The 20,545-nt window shown below is 44.8% G+C and overlaps 1 protein-coding gene across 1 annotated transcript in view; it reads right to left on the bottom strand.

The window, feature by feature from the left end:
- Positions 1 to 20,545, bottom strand: part of LOC116658040 — a 59,400-nt gene that overhangs the window by 17,926 nt on the left and 20,929 nt on the right. The window contains exon 4 of the mRNA XM_032462344.1: positions 17,683 to 17,842. Within this exon, the coding sequence (XP_032318235.1) occupies positions 17,683 to 17,842 (160 nt within the window). The remainder of the gene's footprint in view (positions 1 to 17,682; positions 17,843 to 20,545) is intronic.

Below are 20,545 nucleotides of genomic sequence, written 5' to 3'. Positions count from 1 at the left end.
ATTTGTTTCCCCTTCTACAAATGCACAGGAAACATCAGCCTAGAGAATGAATTCAACACAAATATTAAAACAAAAATCTACAAACCTGAAGCAACTCCATCTCTGAATCATGATACACAATGACATGAAAGTACGTGTGTCAGGTACAAAGCATGCGTGAGCATGACCACCTCATTTCTATTCTTCAAAGGAAGGAAAGTTTTCATATTTTTTATTATTATTCTTTGCCATTTTTTCTGATTAAGCCAAAAAATAGTTTATGAAATAATTAAGCACTGCAATAACAGATTTTTGCTGTATCAATTACAGAAGACATTCAAGGGAATAGGGAAACCCACCTCTGTAAAACATGCAAAATTTCTTCCCCTGTTAAGAACACGTATACAAAATGCAACAGAGAATTCAAATTCATGTGGAGAGGAGCAAAAGCCGCAGAATCAAAGCAAAGTCATTACTATGACTCAATTCAAAATTCACTGGATAAACGTGTTCAATGCATTTGAAGAATTTTAAAGGCACACTGCAAACCATTCACTGAATTATCTGCAGGCTAGAGGAAGAATTTCCCTCTTTAACAGACAACATAAATCATTATGGTGCCCCACCAAACGAGGACCAAACAGCAATCAGGTTTTTAACAGTTCTGATAAATCAGCATGTTCTAAAGATCAAAATCCAGAAATTTTAAACATTCATTCACACCACAATGAAAGAAGCACTTAAAAACAAAACAAAAACCCCAAAGAAACTAAGCACATTGATCATGTACCTGGATCAATGAGAACTTCTTGTACAGCTGGAAGAAAGAACAGGCTATAGCCTTTTACTTGAAAAATAAAACTAGCTTTAAAGATAACTGCTAAAACACATTTCATCATTCACATTGCCTTGAAAAATCTGAGGCACTTGTATCTGATCAGAAAAGCAATTCTGAGTAATAGAATGTTACAATTCAGTGCCAGTTTGCTTTTGAAGGAAAAAGAAAAGGTACTGTTTTTCATCCTGCACAAAGTGTGAAGTGCCTCCCTGCCTCTTTCTCCTCTCGTTTTCTAAGCTCATGCTCCCCAACCCTTCTGAAACATGTAGGAGAAACTCTTATTCCCACCAATATGCCAAATGACAAAAGAAAATCAATTTATTTGTGTAAATATATGCCTAAACCTTGAACTGGAGGAGGAAGGCATCAGAAGTCTAAATGGAACTTATTTCTACTTTCCTGAAATCACACACACACACTTTCACTCAGACACAGACACAAATACACTGAATTACTGGGCACTTCACAAGCTTAGGACTTCCAACTTCTAGAAGATAATTTTGTAGTTAGTTTAAAATACAAAACTGTCAGCTTTTGAAAGCCTTGATCATCTGCTAAACCATCCAAATATCAAAGAGACCCAATTAGCCTTCTCTGTAGAATGTAATTTCCCATGATGGCAAAACAGACCCTAAGAAGTACTGGATCCAAGACCCATGTTTATCACTACCTATGATTGTTTTTAAACACGTTAACAGATTCAGAAATGTATGTCCCAAATACATTTATTATTATAGAAATTGCATGTCTATTCAATTGTCTATAAAGAGACTAGGTCCCATGATGGTGTTTAAGGCCTATTTTGTGTATTGCAATATTTATTTTTAAGTGCAGAAAAGGAGGGTGGGTATTACTCAGTTGTAGAGCACCTGTTTTGCATGCACAAGGTCCTTGCTTCAATCCCCAGTACCTTCATAAAAATAAATAAAAATAAGTGCTTATTTAAAAATAAGAATAAATTTATAAAAACAATAAATGCAGGCTAAAAACCACTGCAATCTAGGAGCCACAATTGGAATAAAAAAAAAGTGTTTCTATCAAATATTGACTATATGCCAATCACAGAGACAATCACAAATCACACCTGACAACCATCAAGTGTGATTCTCAGCAACCCTACTAAGTAGACACTGATGAGAAACCCGGCACTGCGGATGAGGAGACAGAGCTAGGAGCCGGGGATGCTGACCGTCCTGCTCCCCGTGACACCACATCAGCCCAGGATGAGCGCTGACAGAGCTGCACTGAGGGGACACCCAGGTGCATGGAACCTTGGGGCACTGGGGAGTCCCAGAAAACATTCAAACTGTTCAGTGAAAAACCAGCTCAAATAAATTATATTGAGCCACATCCTTTAAACTGCGTACATGACTGAGACCTTTTTGATACCTCCGTGTCCTTTCTGCCATCATCAATTATTTGCCCTCTCAGCGAGCCCAGTCATGAACTGGACCCCTTATGAAGTGCACTCAGATGGCAGAGCTTTTAAAACTGTTTAATGAAGTTTGTAAGACTCTGTCTATGCCTCACACAGGTGGTCGTCCATCACTTCTCACAGGTGTGGACTGTACCACCTGAAATCACTCCTTTCTGCTTTTTAAAATCCCTTCATCTAATCCAGACTTTTCAACAGCAAAGCAGCAGCAACCCCATCACAAACAGTGGACAGCTTTTCACCAAAAGGACTCGAACAGCCCATTGGACTACCTGGAAGCCCTTTTCTTCTATTAAACCCACTTCTAGGTACTTCATCATTTTCTGATTGGTGGACTTGGCCTCTGACTGGCCTACTCAGAGAGCTCCCAGACTCACATCCGGGGGTGGGAGAGGACCCTGCTGTTGGGGGAAATCAGTGAGGAAGGCGGACATCCTCCAGCAGGTCTGCACGGGTAGAAGTTGCCACAACGTGCTCAGAAATTATACCGTCAGCACCCCTGGGCTCCCATGGACTGGTTTCACATTAACCAAACTCATGAGAGACTGATGCAAGAAAACCAGAAATTTAATTTATTAATGTAACAGGAGATGTGAAACTACGAACCAGACTGAAATATCAGAGTTCAACCATGAGTACATTTTCTCCTCAACGGCCCAATCACGGGCAGGCAGTCACATGGCAAGTGTAGACAGAAGCAGAGCAGGAAGGGTTTCTAGATTAACTCAATGGACTAAATTTCTGTTATACGAACAGATCTGCTGCCTGGAAGACAATTAACGCCAATCACGGTGCACTCTCCATGGACAGTGGCTGAGACACGACTGTGAGCACCTGTGTAACTCTCCTTTCCCTGTCCTTTCTGGGCTAACTGATGCACAGAAGTACAGAGATCCAGGGATGCAGATACCTCTAAACACCCAAAGCCCATCCCTGGGAGCCTGGAAACCAGACAGCCAGGGTTTAAATACCAGCTCTGCCAATTACTAGTTCTGTGACCTTGGCCAACTTACTTACTCTCTCCGTGCCTCAATTTCCACATTGTAAACCTGGGATAACAATCAAACCTTCCTTACTCACTTGTTGTGAAGATTGAAGGATTCATTTCTGTAAAACGCTCAGAAAAGAATGTAGCACATTTTTGGTGCTCAACAAATGTCAATTTAATATGAAAGTGATTTACAAGTCTCCCTTCTAATCATCTTCTGTGTTTCCTGGCTAGTCTAAGTCCCAAAGGAAATCCTTATTTCCCGCTTTATAAACTCTTGGGGAGCACCATTCTGTTCCATCCCACCACCTGTTTAAACTGAGGGAGGGGATGCCTCCTCCCCACTCCTCTGGGCCATGGAGAGTGCTTCTCCCTTCACACCCCTGACCCCTGGCCCACGGCTAGCCCTCCTCACACTAACAGATTGAGGTGTGAGTCCGGGGAGACAAGCAGGGCATATGAAACCTTTCCTTTCCCTCTATTGTTGGCCACCCTTGGGAAGCATCCGGGATACTCAGCTCCATGGCAGGACAGCCCTGTGCATGATGGGGCTGATCCTCTCAAGGTAAGGCTCTCTGTGGCCCAGAGCTACCTGGGACTGTGTGAGTCTCTACTTCTGAGACACAGTATAATGACACCAATTTTCCCACAGCCCTGAATTTCATTGAGAACGTGGCTTCATCAGTAATAAGGGAGACATTTATTGCCTGCCTGCTCTTCTGTGTCATCTCAGTTGGCTGCTGGAGAAAACATGTGTATAAGTATTGGGTCCCCTTAAGCCCCAACATATATGAAGTAACAAAAAATTCTGTGGCTTAACATTGGTTCAGGGACACTGTGTAACGGTCCTGACTTCTGATGCTAAATTATGTGTAGAGGAACTACGGAAACTCCTAAAATATCTTTCATCATAAAACCATCTTTTCTTATTTTCCTGTTTCTTAGTAATTGCCAAAGACTGTAAAGTGATGGCTTCATAAAAAACAGGAGCTAAAGTTTATGAGCCCTCTTGACATACCCATTGTACTAAACACTTTACATAATTTTTAATTCTCACAATTCTACAAAGCAGATATGAGTGTCCCCATCTCACAGACGAGGGAAAAACTCAGAAGAAACTGACTCAGGCTCACGTGGCTCAGTGGCAACAAGTTCACGCAAACCCAAGTCAAAAAACTACACCCCTTCCTATATGTACCAAATCACCTCCCACCAATTAATACACAGCGGCGGGGTCAATACTCAGAGAACTCAGTACACTTTTCAGCTTTAAGGTGCTCCAGAGGCCGCTTCTAGGTCTTTTATAAAATCCTGGCTCACTGGTTTCTAACACTGGAAGAAAAGTCCGATTTTGCCATTGTTTGCACAGCAAGTCTGAAATGTTCACACGAGATGACAGAATAAAATCAAGATATAAGCAGAATAATTTTTCCAGTTAGACAGACATAATGGACATTTTGCTATCCTGAAGCATTAAACAAAGGAATCAAAATAAAATAATGTTGTTTAAGCCTTCTTTTACAAACAGGAAAATTAAGACTGTAAGAAGGTGCAACAGCGCCACCTATGGCTAAAAAGACCTTCCAGGCTGCCGGGAAAGATGCAACACAAAAATTGCCTGTTGGATCAGAAACAATAATCAGGTAACTAAAAGCTTACATAGCACATACTGCACTTTGCTTCGGGGAAGGGAGGTGTATTCAGTATTTAATCTGATATTGCTAATACTCCTGAGTATAAAGAAAATACATAGGCTCATGGAAACTCATCTTAGAAGAGGAAAGAATCCAGTCCAGCCACTTCATTTTACAGGAGAGGAGACTGAGACCTGGGAACTGTCCTCCTGGCAATCAGAAGCAAAGCTCTCCTAGGCCTCATGTCTTGCACTGTAGCAAAAGCCAACAGATCTGTACTAGGCCTATATTCATAAAAGTCACGCCTGTATTTTTCCAACAGTAGGTAATCTAAGTATCTTGCAAAATACTTCTCAAAGAGCCCGGAAATCATACATTTATTGAAATAAAAAAATCACTAATTTACATATTAAAACAGCATGAGCTTTATTCTCTCTATTAAAAAAGTGACATGTCAAATCAATGTTTTGATATTTTGAAACCTATTAAAAGTGCAGAAAAAAAGTCAAAATTTTCTTTAATCACAAAAGAGAGAAGCTTATTCCCTGAAAATGATAAATGGATTTTTCTAAACTTAATGGTTCTGGTCAGATTCCTACGAATTTAAATGTCTGAGTGGATGGTTACACAGCAACATGAATTCTGAGTTGTAACAACACACATTCTGTGTAAATAATCTTCAAGGCCGTCTGCTTAAGGCAATTTATCTAGTCCCTATCTCACTAGAATGATACAGATTTCATTAAAACTTCATACTGCACACACACACACACACAAAATCCCTGAATCCCTTTTACTTTAAGACATATTCATATATTCATATATATACACATTGAATATGCATCAGAAATAAGCCATCCTCTTTAGTATTCAGAGTTCATCCTTCTAAACTATCTGTTATTGTGAAAGCACATTTTTATTAAGAACCTCTTGGGTGCTTTGTATACAAGGCGTCTAACACTCACAGTCAGACATGGTAAATGGCATCACTCAAACTTCACAAATGAGGAAATGTACTTAAGCCATGAAAACAACTTACATATTCATCATCAGGAAAGAAAAGAGTAAAGATTTTACATTCAATATTTACTGACAAAATTTTCCTCCATACTAAGACTACATAAAACCACTTCAGTCTGTAGAATTTTCAGTCAATAAGCACCACTAGAGAAAACCAGGCAACATCATTAGCAATGGCTGGAATTTCAAAGCCCACTCCTCTTTTGCACTATAATCATTTTTAATGTTTTGTTTTTAGTGCTTACACAGCACTAAAATAAAGAAAATATAAACTTTTTAAGTCATTACCTGAGAATGAAACATTTGTGAAAATGTACAATTTTAATTTATGCCACTCTGTCTCACATTCTCACTGGTGTCTCTCCTTTGAAGGCCTCATCAGGCTGAGATCACTAAAATCGGTCATTTACGGACTCACAGGTGTCCAGGAAACCACTCAACGGGAGGCTGATTAGAGGAGCAATTGAGAATGCATCCTGTGCAGCCTGGGTTCCAGCCCTGAGCCTGCCGCCACCAGCTGCGTGTGATTTGGGACAAGCTGCCCCATGTCTCAATCCCTCAGCTGCAAAAAAGGAGACACTGTTACCTACCCTCAAACACCTGCTATGAAGTAAAATATGAGGAAAGCATTTTAGTCTTTGGTAGGTGCCCACTCAGAGCAAGCTTCGTCATTATGATGATGAGGATTACTTTTAATTAATTAAGCTAGACCAAAAAGTAGAAATCACCATAAAGGAGAAACATTTTAAGTCAATGAGCATTTCCTTTTGGATGGATTGCAGAATATTCTATTGATTTTTTTAATAAACCAAGTTTTGTCCATTAATTATAGATTTACAGGTTCATGGACAAGTCTCCAGAAAAAGAATTAGAGCCCTCTAACCTCTGAATACTAAGAAAGTAAAGTTTAAAAAAAATTATGGGGGAAATTATACCTCAGTTGGGAGAGTATGTGCTCAGCATGCATGAGACCCTCAGTTCACTCCCCAGTAACTCCATTTAAAAACTTTTTTTTTTTTAAGAAATGGAGAATTAAAGCAGAAAGATGGAGGACTACAGAATTTTTTTAATTAGAGACTCAACTCAGATTTAAGATGGGGAAAAAAATATCCATTTCTCAGAGGAAATCTTGAGAACTATGTAAATCGGATCTGAGATGTCTAGTCTTTTAACATTATTCATGAATTCATATTACCAAGTCTTAAAACTACCTGATAACCCACAGTGGTGATAGTGATCGTAACAGCTGCCAACACGGATCGAGCTCTGGCTAGGACTGCTCTGTTCTGACATCTCTGCCCCTGAGGCCTCACCAGGCTGAGAGCACTAAATCTGGTCATTCATGAGCATCTCGTGTAAGTCCTCACTTTGTTCTTCTCACTCCCCCCTCACCAGCCCCTCTGAGGGAAGCACTGTTATCATTTTCCCCACCCGCAGATAAGGCCACTGAGGCACAGAAACTAAACCTGCTCCAGGTCACATTGGCATTAAAGGACGTAGTATTTCTGCTGTTTTGCTATTGACAAAGGAATCTGAGATATCAATTCAAGAAAGACTGTTAAATAATCAAGTCTGTCTGGTCTTCACCTCAAAGAGCAGATCCTATAAATTCCTGATGTAGGATGAGGCTGCCGCCACAAACTGACTCAGGTTGAAATTAATATCCAAGATGAAGCAGCGGATACACGTAAATATTCACGATTGTCAACTCCGCTCACTGGTCTGGGCCCTTCACTGCCTGAATGGGGGTGAAATCCCCACCCATGTCAGGGAGGGAAGAGCGGTTCTTCCAGGTCTCACCCAGGCTTCACGGGCTATTTCCCCCCACAGACTGTCCTCAATGATTAAAAAGCTGTCAAGATTTTTACACCATGCAAAACTAAAAGACATTTCTGCAGATGGAGCACTTTCTCAGGCTTAAAACTTTTTTGCCTACACTCAGCAAGGGGGGAAAAAAGATACATGACTCTGCAAAGTCTCTGAGCCTCACCACTCACAGGAGTAGAATGGCCTCAGCACAAGATGACTCTTCACATTGCAGGGTGAGAACAAAATTAAGCCGCCCCCAACAACAGGCACTCCCAGAGACAGCGCTCAGCAGTCTTCTGCACACTCACAGTTGTGCAGCCCTCACCACCATATATTTTTCAGAACACTTCAGCACCCCAAAAGAACACCTCTGTCACTAGCAGTCACTCCCCAACCCCCCTCCACCCAGCCCCTTGCAACCATCACCTGCTCTCTGCCTCTGCATGTGCCTATTCTGGGCATTTCAGATCACTGAAGTCAACAATATGTGGCCGTTTGTGTCTGCTTCCTTTCACTTAACATGCTGTTGTCAAGGCTTGTCCATGCTGAAGTGGTATCAGCATCTCTTTTTTTTTTTTTTTTTTTGAAAATGTGAAACTTTATTAGAAGGTGGTAAATACTATCAAAAAGAGTAGAGAGGAGTATAAGGGATTGGGTTTCAAAGGAAAAAGGGCCCGTTGAGCAGTTAGGGTGGACTTCCAAGAGCAGGTGGCCATTTTCATCTTCCCCTTTATTTTTTTCTTTTTTATTCACTCTTAACTCTGAATAATGTTCCACTACATGGGGATACTACATTCTATTCACCCATTCAGCAGCTATGTATGGACGAGGTCCAGAAGAATGAGTGTAAGAGGTCACTAGCAGGGATGGCATTTAAGCAAAGGGCAAGATGTGCTTTAAAAAAAAAGCCAACAAACAGAGGCACAAGGAAATTCAGAGCATTTCTGAGAAAGTGCATGCTTGCTTCAGCAGGACTGCCGTGCAGGGCTGGGGGGGAGATTGACAGGAGACACAGTGAGGGAGTCACCTGAGAAGATTCCCCACTGCAAGCAGTTCAGCCAATTCTCCTCCCTCATCCTGTATTTTAGAGCCATTTTTTTCTAGGTTTTCTCTTATTTCAAGTAACAGTACTTTAACTAAACATCTGATCATCTGCATCAGATCACCTTACCTCCAAGCAACAGAAAGTCATTCACTGACCGGAGCAGATCCAAGACATAACGGTGATGGTTCAGGGAGTCCTGCAGCATCTTGGCCTGCAGGCACAAACCCCCACATGTGCCCTCATGATGTCCGGAAAGTAAAATGCATGGAAATATCTCACTGCTGGTGCATGACATCTGCCCCAAAATTGCCCCAAAATCATGCTGGCAAAGCACTACTCAACCCTCTCACTACAAAACAATAAAAAAATAAAAAAACTAAGAAGGCAAATTTAGGCTCTTCCATTGAAAACCGGCAACCATCACTGCCAGTATCTGAGCTGGAATTGTCCTGACTTCAAAAACCACTGCGCAGTTACTTTTCAAACATGATAGACATATATGTATTTCACGTAGATGATATTACAATGGGATTTTTCTTTTCAAAATTTCCAGTTGTAACATTAGCACAAGAAAGTTTACGTTCAGCTTTAAAAAAAAATCAATTATCTTCCACTTTCTTAATTTTGAACCTATTATTATTTTATTAAGGGAGCTATGCTCCATATTATAAACAACTGTTTGGCTTCTGCAAACAAGACTTTTATGACTTCATTATTTCAGAGCAAGCTTTAATGATGCTTTGAGAAGTGGGGCCTGGGGCACTCACTAATAGCTCTTTAAATACTGACAAGGATGTGCTATTAAGTAATGCAAAGGCTCTAACTCCACATCAACTCAGAAACCAAAGAAACTACACCAAAACCTTACTTTATCATTTTTAAATATTCCTATTCTTTTGAATATTAAATTTCTTAAAAGATAAGATTTTTTTTTTTTGAGAAAGCAGCTGTATTAAATTTCCTCTCACCAAGAAAGCAATCTTTATCAAGAATAAAAACCCCTATGGAAACCCAAAAGACGGGACGTTTCTAGCTAAGTGAACATGCAGATCTCAACACAAACATAAATCCTATCAGATCTCACTCGAACGAGCTCAACAAAGTTCTGGGCTACCCTGGAACTTAGCTCTTCTGTTCCATATGTTGGCTGAGCTAAGGTCATCACACAAGGCAGGGAAGGAGAGAAAAGTCCACCTGTCTGCCTCCACCTGTTTTCTTCCAGCCACAAGGCGCCGCTAGAGCGACCCCGCTAACAAGCCCTCCCCATAAGTAAATCCGTCATCCACACTGCCCCTGCCGTCCCCAAGCAGCCCCGACGCCCCTCTCCCACTGGTCACCTCCCAGCCTGTGAAAGGTCTTCTAATGACCCTCCCAGTTGGTGGCACCCTCCCCCTCTTCCCCGCTACACACATGCGCGCACGCGCACACATACACACAGAGCCAGGGCAGCCTTCCCAAAGCACAAATTTGATTACATCACCCCACTTCAAACTCTTCATAGGCCCCCTGGTAGAGTTCTAGCCCCACCCCCAACCCTGCTTGCCCAGCCTCACCTTAGTACCCAGGTCCTCTGTGACCTTAGGGGCTCCCTGACCTGCTGCTACTTCCCACTTGCCTCCAGGCTCCTTTTGACTGTTTCTCAAGGAAGCCTCCCTTCCCTCCAACCTCCGCACTTTGGGTTAGGTGCCCCTGCTGTGTTCCTAGAACATTCTACGCTAAGTCAACTTCTGACACTGCTAAGCTGTCAAGAAGCAAGTACATTTTGCTTACAACTGTGGGTCCACCCCCTCTCCCCTAGACACTCAGAAATGCGTGTGTTATAAAATAAATGAAGGGGTGGGTCTCAAAGGGACAGACAGAGCTGCTCTCGCCCATCCCAACCCCTTCTTTCTGTAGAACATCAGAAGCAAAACCAGGAGTACCTCTCCTGAGGGTCACTTCCTGCTGACACCCTTTACTGCTTCCTCAGTGTCAGTTCTAGTAAAAACCAAACTCCTCCAAAGCCCTCCACCCCCAGGCCCTCTCCAGTGTCCTCCCTGATTCCACACCCCACAAGCCTCTAGACCTCTGCCCGGGCTGCTCCTGCCACCTGAGCCACCCTCTTGACTCCTTCTCCTGGCTGACTCTTACTCTGTCCTCAGGACTGATAATGTCCTTTAGGTCTAGGCTGGGCTCCCTCTACAGCAGCACTGCAAGGCGACCAACTGTTATTTCTCCACCCACTCCTTTGAGACCATGACCTCTTGGAGGCCACATGGGAAAAAGGAGTGAGATGACAAGAGGGGTGGGAAGACCAAAAAGCAAAATCACAGCCCAAGTCCCAAATTCAAGGATTCTGTCTCGGAAAAAATAATAAAATGTTTCATACGTGTGTCATTTGGCTATGATTTTTGTGGCTCATGGAAAGCAAGAGCTTGCTGTTCTACTCCTAAAACCAAGTTACATGCAAAGAAATGTGTATATTCATATCCAAGGGAAACCAGAGCTGCTCAGCAACAGTTTGCAGTTAGAATCCAAAGGAACTTTGATAAAGGCAATCTCTCTCTCTCTCCTTTTTTTTTTTTTTTTTTTTTTTGGTATATAGTTTTAGAAGTATCTGTATAACTAAGTGATGGCTACAGCCTATGATTCTGCACTGGAGTGTTTGGGGCTGAGAAAGCCCAGATTACATGCACTGTGTAAATACAACCACACCAACACACTGATAGGCGCCCTAGTGGCTGAGCTGACGTTCCAAAGCAGACAACCTTACTTTGGAAGACAACTCTCAGTAGAAAGTAAGAAATGCAGTGTTCTGTACTCAATTTTATACGTTATATGGGCCATTAACTAATAGTGCATCTTGTCTAATGAAATCCAAAAATAAATTGTCAATGTCGATTATCTCCATCTGACCGTTTTATGCTACCTTTGGATACCAAACCCTCACTCCATACGGAAAGCTCAGGCCTACGCTGCAGCAGAGTTACATCCCACGGAAGAAAGCCGATCAAGGGAGAACTGGAGGGTTTCCCTTCAGAAGCTGCTAAATCTGGTTTTGCACCTGGACATCATTTGCAACCACGTCATCGTCAAAGGAGTAAGACCTTACATCTGTGGGGTGTAAAGCACTGCGGTGCTTCCGAACCATCAAAGAACACTGAGCTTTGTGAAACAGTCCTGAGGCACTTAAATCGCACTTTTTCTGAAAGGCTCCAAAACTGACCCACTTCACCATTCCACGTACAACAGGGAGGTACCGGAATTAGTAGAGAGAACATGCCCTTGAAGTCTGACAAGGCCCTGCTTGAATCCTGCTACAGCATTTACTAGCCGCTAAACGGACCAATTCCTTAACCCCTCTGAGAAGGCTTCCCAATCTGCAAAAGGGGGCTGCCACCGCCCAGCTGGGAGGCATGCTGTGAATGCAACACCCAAGTAGGGCTGCTGACTGGTACCTGACACAGGGTCTGGCTAGTTTCCCTCGGCTGCCCTTATCCCCCTTTAAACTTGCACTGTTCCCCCTGGTAAGGGTCAAGGCCCCGGGACAGACTGCCCGATTATTCTGTGTATCCCCGGATACATGCCTTACCTTAGGAGGCCAGAAAAAGAACTTTCTCCTCCCCAGTCACTATCAATGTTCTTAAGAATCTGGGTTTTTTAATTCTATTTTGCAGGGAGACTATTTCAGAACTGTCCAACCACCATTCTCCAGGTTGGCTCCTCTCCCAGCTCCCATCCCTTCTCACCTCAAATCTTCTGTCTGATTGCCTTTTGTTCATGGGAAAGTGAGTCCACTAGGGTGGGGACTGCCCTAGGCTTCCCTCCCTCCCTCTCTCACAGGTGAGTGTGACTACCTTCTCCCCGCTCCCCACTCCGACTCCAGCTCCTGAGGAGTCTCCCCTCCAGGACCCTGCAGCCTCTGCATCGTCCCAAGACACGCACACGTGGCCACAACCCTCCCTTCAGATTTCTTCCTGGGTGGCCCTGCCCACCCCCCGGCCCCTTAAGGATAAATGGCATTGCTCTGAAAATCCCAAACGTCGCTGACTGACACACCAAAGCTGCATGGTCTGGGCTTTCCTCCAACCCAGGCACAGCCCTGCCCCCCTCAGCCTCAGTCTGCACCTCTCGAGATGAGCTCATCCACCTACACGGCTGTGAACACCAGCTAAGAATGATGACTCCCAACGTGTATCTGTAGTCCGGCTCCTTCACCTGAGCCCCAGGCTCATAGACCCGAGTGCCTCTTTGAAGTCCTAACTTGGATGACAAATGGCATCTTAAAGATGCCTAATGCCCACCATTTACTCTGGAATTCGATTCCTGACAGGTACCTCCCAGGCTCCCCAATTTAGTAACAGCCCCAGCACCTACCTAGGTGTTTGAGGTCACATTCAATTTCCCCTGTTCCCTCCCCCCAGACCTGCCCTGGAATCAGTCTTGTCATTTCCGTCTCTAAGACCATCTCAAGTCTGGCTCCGCAGGGACCACGACCGGAATGCCATAAGCTCACAGCAAGGTGCAGTGAGTCACAGTCCTCCGAAGGGTGCTCCCTGGAGGGGGAGGCATCTCCTGGCACGGGTCACCTCAGAAGGCACTGGATTCTCACAAAGGAGGCCCAGGAGATGGGATTAAATGTTCTCCCGTGGTCTGAACTTCGAATGGCCTGAGGTCTGGGGGAGCTCCTGGTTAGCAGACACACATGTCAGTGAGCAGGTGAGGATGGAGGAACCCAGGCAAAGCTGTCCTCACTCCAACCCCTGGGCTCTCGGGAGCCACGGGAAAGGCCTGTGTCCAGGGCACAGCCCAGCCATCACAGATCCCAGCCTGCATTTGCCAACCCGGACAGCCTTGACCCCTTCTACCTGCGACACTTACTTCTGTGCTGTTCCCCCTGAGAATGTGATGGAGTCTTTCAGAATGTCTGGCCTGTCTCAAGCGAGACCAAGTCAGTGAAGGATGAAGTGTCCACATTTGGACCAGAGCATGAAAGGAGAAACAAGGTCTCATGACCAGCATGATGGTGGTGGCCAAACCCTTCCCCCGGGTGAGATGAAGCAGGGTGGGGGTGAGAATCCAAGGTCCTAGGTCGGTCAAAGCATCTCCCTTCACGGCTGACTGGGGTGTTGGAGTCTCACCACCACAAACTAACGACACGGCCGTCAGTGGTGGACGTCAGCTACAACAGACACACAGTCAGCTATTTACAGCCAACGTGGGTTAAAAGTAAAGGATGGTGCAGGGAGGCCTGCACGGCTGCTGAGGCAAACCACGGACCGGGCTCTGAACGCCCACTGGCTGAAGCAGAGAGGAAGATAAGGTCCTCGTCAGCGGTCCCTGTGTCCACCAGATCCAAGTGAGCCAGGTACTTAGAAGAAGGCCATGTTGTCCTAATACTCAGAAAAAAACAGCCTCGTAAAGGGAACAAAAGAGTGGCATGGATTTTAGACCCGCTTCTGCCCCTTTATGAAGGCAAAGTAAAGTAAATGGCATGGGGAAGGCGAATGCAAAAGAAAACCTGGTGACTGCTTCCTCCAACAGCGCCCCCTGTGGGCTTCTCACCCCCCCCAGACGTCCTCGTCCTCCCGGGGACAGCAGACCAGGAAGCACAGTCACGCACATCATACAGCGACGGCCAGGAACCGCGTACCAAGTACAGTTGTGTAAAAGCCAGAATCAAGCAAGGTGCTGCAGACTTTGACTTTCCAAGTGAAAATACCCCATGAAAAAAATCCCTCAGCAGCCGCCTAAATCAATTCGCATCTCAATTCCTCAACAAACAAAATTAATAAGGGCGCATTTGTCACCAAATATAAGGAGGACCAAACAGGTTCCTCAAAACAAGGCTTTTAACATGTATCAAACACCAGTGGATGATGTGCTAACAAAGCAAAAACTCCAAAAAATTAGAAAATAAAAAGATGACTAGGATAATACATGGATCAAGGCAGCTGTTAAGTTTTGCTTTTTAAAGAGATGGAGACAGCACGGAGGGCGATCTGGCTATTTCCAATGCAGGCTGTGCACAGCCCACCTTTTCAGACCCAACGACGTGCTCACAGGGCAGTACAAGAGAAAAAGGAAAAAAGAAAAAGGAAAAGAGGAACAAACAAAAATTAGAAACACACAGGAACAAAAACAACTTCAACAGCATGTACAAGAATTTACGTGAGTGTGATGAGGACAGGGACGCGGGGAAGGTGAGACCCACCCTCACCTCCTGCTCCAGGGAAGGCAGGGGCCTGAGGGGAGCGGCGCTGCCATGGGGACCCCAACGTGGTCAGTGCCCCAAACCAAAACTCCACCTACATGCGTCTAGACAGATTTTGAGCTACAAAATGTGGTCGCATTTCAGGCTGGACATGTTTTCTCACTCCCACCAAAAGTAGCAGGAGAGAATTATGCTCTGCTCCTGCACCAAAGCATTGTTATAAAAATTAATGACCATGGAATAGTAAAAGAAACAATACAGTAAAAGTGACTGGAGGAGAAGGTGTTTGACCCGAGCTCACTGGCCGCATTATCTCACTGACGTTCAGATGCTGGCTGAGCACTTAAGGTACCAGAACAGACAGAATGACCAGGAGAGAGGCTTAATGCGCTGCTGTATTTTGATGCTGAGAGCCATGCCTGGTACACTGAGGTTCTGGGTAAACAATGGTGACAGTGTCAACCACTATGCAATAAGCACACTGTCCTGAAATTAGCTACTCAGTCAAATCCCAAGGACAGACTTCAAAAGGCAAAAGCAACCTGGCATTCTCCGGTGAGTCTGCAGACTAAGAGCCAAGCAGTTGCTGAGCAAAAATGTCACCAGTGTCTCCTATGACAAAAGAGGAGGCAATGGCCAGGGGGCTGGGGCAGCGCTCCAGGCTTCCACCGCTCACCCACCAGTCTGTCCAGGGGTAGGTGTTCCCTGCAGACTGCTGCAGGTGCTGTGAGCACGTGCAGCCCCACCTTGGTGCATCACCGAGGCACCTAACTCTCCTGATGCTTGGGGCTCAGCAGGAGGTGACAGGTGAACAGAGCCAGCCTGGGAGTGACCCGGTGCTGGCAACTGTGCCCTTGGCAGTGCCCAGGCACCTAAACCTGCCACCTCATCTCCAAGGAGCAGAAGGGGAGCACGGGTGTGTAGATCACAGAGCCCTGTGAGGACAAATATAGTGGCAAGGACATGCCTTGCCCTTTCCTTAAGCCATAGAGGCATGTCTGGTGAGGAAGTGAAAATTCATCCAGAGCCCGCCAGGTACCACACTCAGGTGGGACTCGGGTCCCCTGTGCCTGTCACTCACAGGGTTGGCCTGGACTTTATTTTTGTCAATTCTCTGGTGTCTCCTCCTCCAACTTACCAACAACCAGAAAGTAGGGTCTGACCTTAGGTAAGTTCAAGAATCTCGGAGCACAGCCTCCACAGCGGGCCCGGCAGCACGTGCCAGGTCCTCTGACCGTCACCTGTGAGACCGCCATGAGTGCTCTCCAGCAAGAGGAAAGCAGGCTCAGGTCCTGAGGCTTGAGGCCTTGGTGACACAGCTTCCCTCACGCTCCCCAGCAAAGGGGACCACCTCTCGGCAAAGGCATCTCGCCCTCTTCTGCCCGAGGGACTGGCACGAGGGCTACTCAGGGAAACAGAGCAGAGGGTGGGGGAGGTAGAAAGCCCAGAAGAGCTCGTCTGCAATTCCAAGGCAAAGTGGGGCCGTTGACCTAATCACAAGGACAAAGTGACAGGCGAACCTTTCCCTGCTCTGTCCCATAATCCGTGACATGCTTTCGCCTGCATAAGGAGCTCATTCGGAAGTCCCTGGCGGTGTTTCTGATGTCCTAACCTGGCATGGTGGCTGTCAGGCAGGGAGAGAGGGACTGAGCCGTGCAGGTGCTGGGCCTGGGAGGCAGGAGACACCGGCTCCACCCACAGCTCAACCAGCGCCTCGTTCTGCATCTCGGGATTCAGCATCTCATCTATAAGCAAAGGGATGAGACTGTCCCAGGACAGGCAGTCCAACAGGAATGAAATGATAGCCATGTAAAGAAAGTTTCCCAGTTTCCACATTTAAAAAGATAAAACAACAACAACAACAACAACAACAACAACAACAACAACAACAACAAAACTAGACACTGATTCTAAGAACAGATCTTAATCTACTGTATGTAAAATACTATCATTTTGACATGTAATCAATATAGAAAGTAACAAGAAAGTGAAGTAGCCAGAAAGAGAAAGAAAATACCATATGAGATCACTCATATGTGGAATCTAAAAAACAAAAAAAAAAACAAACAAACAAACAAAAACAAAGCGTAAATAAAGGACAGAATTAGACTCACAGACAGAGAATACAGACTTGTGGTTACCAGGGGGGTGGAGGGTGGGAAGGGATAGACTGGGATTTCATAATTGTAGAATAGACTACACTGTATAGCACAGGGAAATATACACAAAATGTTATGATAACTCACAGAGAAAAAAATATGACAATGAGTGTGTATATGTCCATGAATAACTGAAAAATTGTGCTGAACACTGGAATTTGACACAACATTGTAAAATGATTATAAATCAATAATAAATGTTAAAAAAAAGAAAGTAACAAGATAGCTTACATTCTTTTTTGTAAACAAGTCTCAGCGTCTGATTTGCATTTGATCTACAACACATCTCAGCTCAGACCAGCCTCCTCCCCAGGGCTCCTAGCGTCAGTGGCTGTGGCTACTTATTGGACAGCAACTCCAGGGGTCCCACCAGGGGTCCTGGCTGAAAAGGGGAAGTGTCCACACTAACCCTAAAAGGATCTCTCTGAACCAAAGGCAGATTCATTTTTAAAAGTCTGAAAACCGGCGGGCTGCACCTCCCTCCTTGGCTGCAAGGCAGCCTTCCTCCTTGCTGATCCCTTTCTGGATGTAGGGAAGAACCTAGCACACAGCCAGGGCGGATGGGCCTCCAGGTAGACTTACCTGCTGTCTGTGTCCAGTCCCACGAAGTCCTCCTTCTCAAACAGGATGCAGAGGAGGGAGATCTTGTCCCCAGACTTGTCAGGGGCCCCGTCCAGCCACTTGGACTTGAGCGATGATGAAGAGTGACTCAGTGAAGTCCTCAATCCTCTTCTCCACCACCCTTCAGTCCTCGTAGATTGAAGGCCACGTCAGTGTGCGGCTGCTCAGCCACCTCCCCATGCAGCATAAAGACAAAGAGCTGAGAGTCATAGAGCGTGGTGCCATACAGCTCCTCTGCACATGGAGCTTCTAGAATATCTTGGCCAAGAGGTAGTCGGTAATGGTGACAAGGCCCACGACCTTGCGGTGGGTCTGGAAGTCCGCTCCACCCATTCTCGGGTGCATAGTGGTGCCTGTAGTGGATACAGAGTGCCCACTGGGAGCCGCACGGGCTGATCTGGCTCACCAAGGATATTCCCTTATAGATGAAAAAGAAATTCTCTCTGAGATGATTCCCACAGGTTGGACCACCACTGGGAGAGTCTGGTGGTTCTCAGCACACTGCATATAGTCAGGGATGATCCTGTTTCAGGCCCTGCCGAGAGGGTAGAGGAGACCAAGGTAGACAATGTGCTGTGGGCTGCGGGCCCCTCTGGGATGAGGTGACCTGGTGTGTACCAGTCAGAAGGCAGGGGAAGCCCAAGCAAAGCCAAGGGTACAGTTTGTCCTCAGAGTCTGCACATGGCTACCATAGCTCAGATCACATTACCCAGCTCTTGATCTAGGCTTCCAGCCCCTGAAGAAAAGGACCATTTCTTGTTTTCTGTTTCCAACACCTAGCCAGGCCCTGATGCAAAGTCAGTGCTCAAAAAATGCTGAATAAAGGAATTAATAAAGGAACTGCTTCCCCAACAATATAATGAAAAGAACCACAGTGGGATCAAAAGACCTGGATTTCAACTTAATTTACTTGAACTCCTAAGCTGCAGAATAATGGATAAGAAAACTTGCCTTGGGGAGGAGGGTACAGTTCAGTGGTAGAGCACATGCTTAGCATGCATGAGGTCCTTGTTTCAATCCCCAGTACCTCCATTTAAAAAAATGAAACAAATAAATAAATCTAATTACCCCCCTCAAAAAATAATTTTTAATTCAATATTCAAAAAACCACCTTGCAATTGACACAAAATTGTAAACTTGACTATACTCCAATTAAAAAAAAAATCCTTGCCTTACAAGAATATATCTGGATTATGGAAGTTTGCAAATGTAAAATGCCTAGGGTACCACCCACATAAAAAGGGGGGTCTGTACAAGTCCCTCCTTTATAAGCTATATTTCCTTTGGGGGGTTTTATAACCTCAAGCTAATTTTCTCAGGTTAAAAAAAGAAAACATTACCTGATTCTCAGTACTGCTGAAGAATTAGATAGCCCTATGAAAGCATCTGACCTGCAGAAGTTACTCAATAAATGTTTATTGAATGAATGAATAAACAAGCAAGTGAATGCTTCCCCCTGCCACAGACCACCATAATGGTACTGCCTGGAAATCTCAAGCCCATGTTCCACTCCTGGACTGCTACACTAACCGTGTGGGTGACCTGGGCAGGCCTATGTGATTCTCGAAACCCCAGTTTAATCATGAATAGAAATAAGGGTAATTACACAAACCTCAAAATGTTAGTGAGTCAATCATGAATTGTACCCCAACTTTGCAAGTTGAAACCATTAAGGAAAATTGGGCAGAGTCTCTTTCCATATTATCAGTTACAACTGCATGGTGATCTACATTACATCTCAAAATAAAAAGTCTAATTATTTTTAAAGAGGCTATTGAGATTAAATGAGCTCACTGTCTCAAATAAGGAACACACAGTAAAAATAGGACAATGCCCAGCCCATGAGATACACTCAGTAAAATTCCCAGTGAACCCACTGGTCCCTCCAACTTCACAGCACATGGATGGGTACTCGTGGCCAGAGGCCACTGCACCTGAAGCTAACAAAGCTAATGGTGCCCACTTCCAAGAGCCCCTGCCATGGCCCTGGGTCTAATTTTGTATTTGTAACTTTGTTTTCTTTTTCTTAAGTAGGAACCTCCAATTGCATAGCATTCAGGTCACCGAAAATCTGACCACAGAGATCATGACAGCAGCCCTCCTTGGTGAAACAATAAAATGAAAAGTCATTTCCACAAGACCTCTGTGTAATTCTAATGGGGAGCTTAATCCTGGACTGAGATAAAGAGGCCTGAGGAGGAGGGGCAATCTGGGGTATGCAGACCCAGGGGCCACCTGTCCCATGATGGACCTTAGACACAACCCGCCCTTCCAGGAACTTCAAAATACACACAGAGTGCTATGGACAAGATTTTTTTTTTTTTTAATAAATCCCTGACTCCCTAACAGGTCTTGTTTCTGCTGAGACACAAATGGCTTATGTGTATAATATTTCACAAAAACCCTAAAATATCATCACCCTAATTTGACACATGAAGAAACTGAGGGAAAGAGGTTTATCACATTGTGCAAGATTAGAGAGAGGACACGTCAGACACTGTATTTAAACCCGAGACTCTGTTCCAGTGCTCACACTAGAAAGTGTGACATACTGCCCCTCTCCTGCCATCTCCCTGCAATAAATCTCTGAAGAGTCTTTTCTGTGCCACCTAGAATCACAATCACATCAACTTTCCACAAATAGCTATGTCACTTCTTGGAGGACGTATCAAAATCTGAAGGGTTGGGATGGGAGGAGAGATTTGGGTTTTCTGTTTCTCAAAAGGAGACATGGCTTTAAAAGAAACTGAAAAGCACTTATCTAATCTAAGCCCTCATGGTGCAGAGAAGGAAATGAAGGCCCAAAAGAGATGAGGAAAGGTAT

This window comes from Camelus ferus, chromosome 19 (assembly GCF_009834535.1).
Source record: "Camelus ferus isolate YT-003-E chromosome 19, BCGSAC_Cfer_1.0, whole genome shotgun sequence".
In the NCBI taxonomy this organism is placed as follows: Eukaryota; Metazoa; Chordata; class Mammalia; order Artiodactyla; family Camelidae; genus Camelus; species Camelus ferus.
This window is presented reverse-complemented; position numbering and strand designations above follow the sequence as displayed.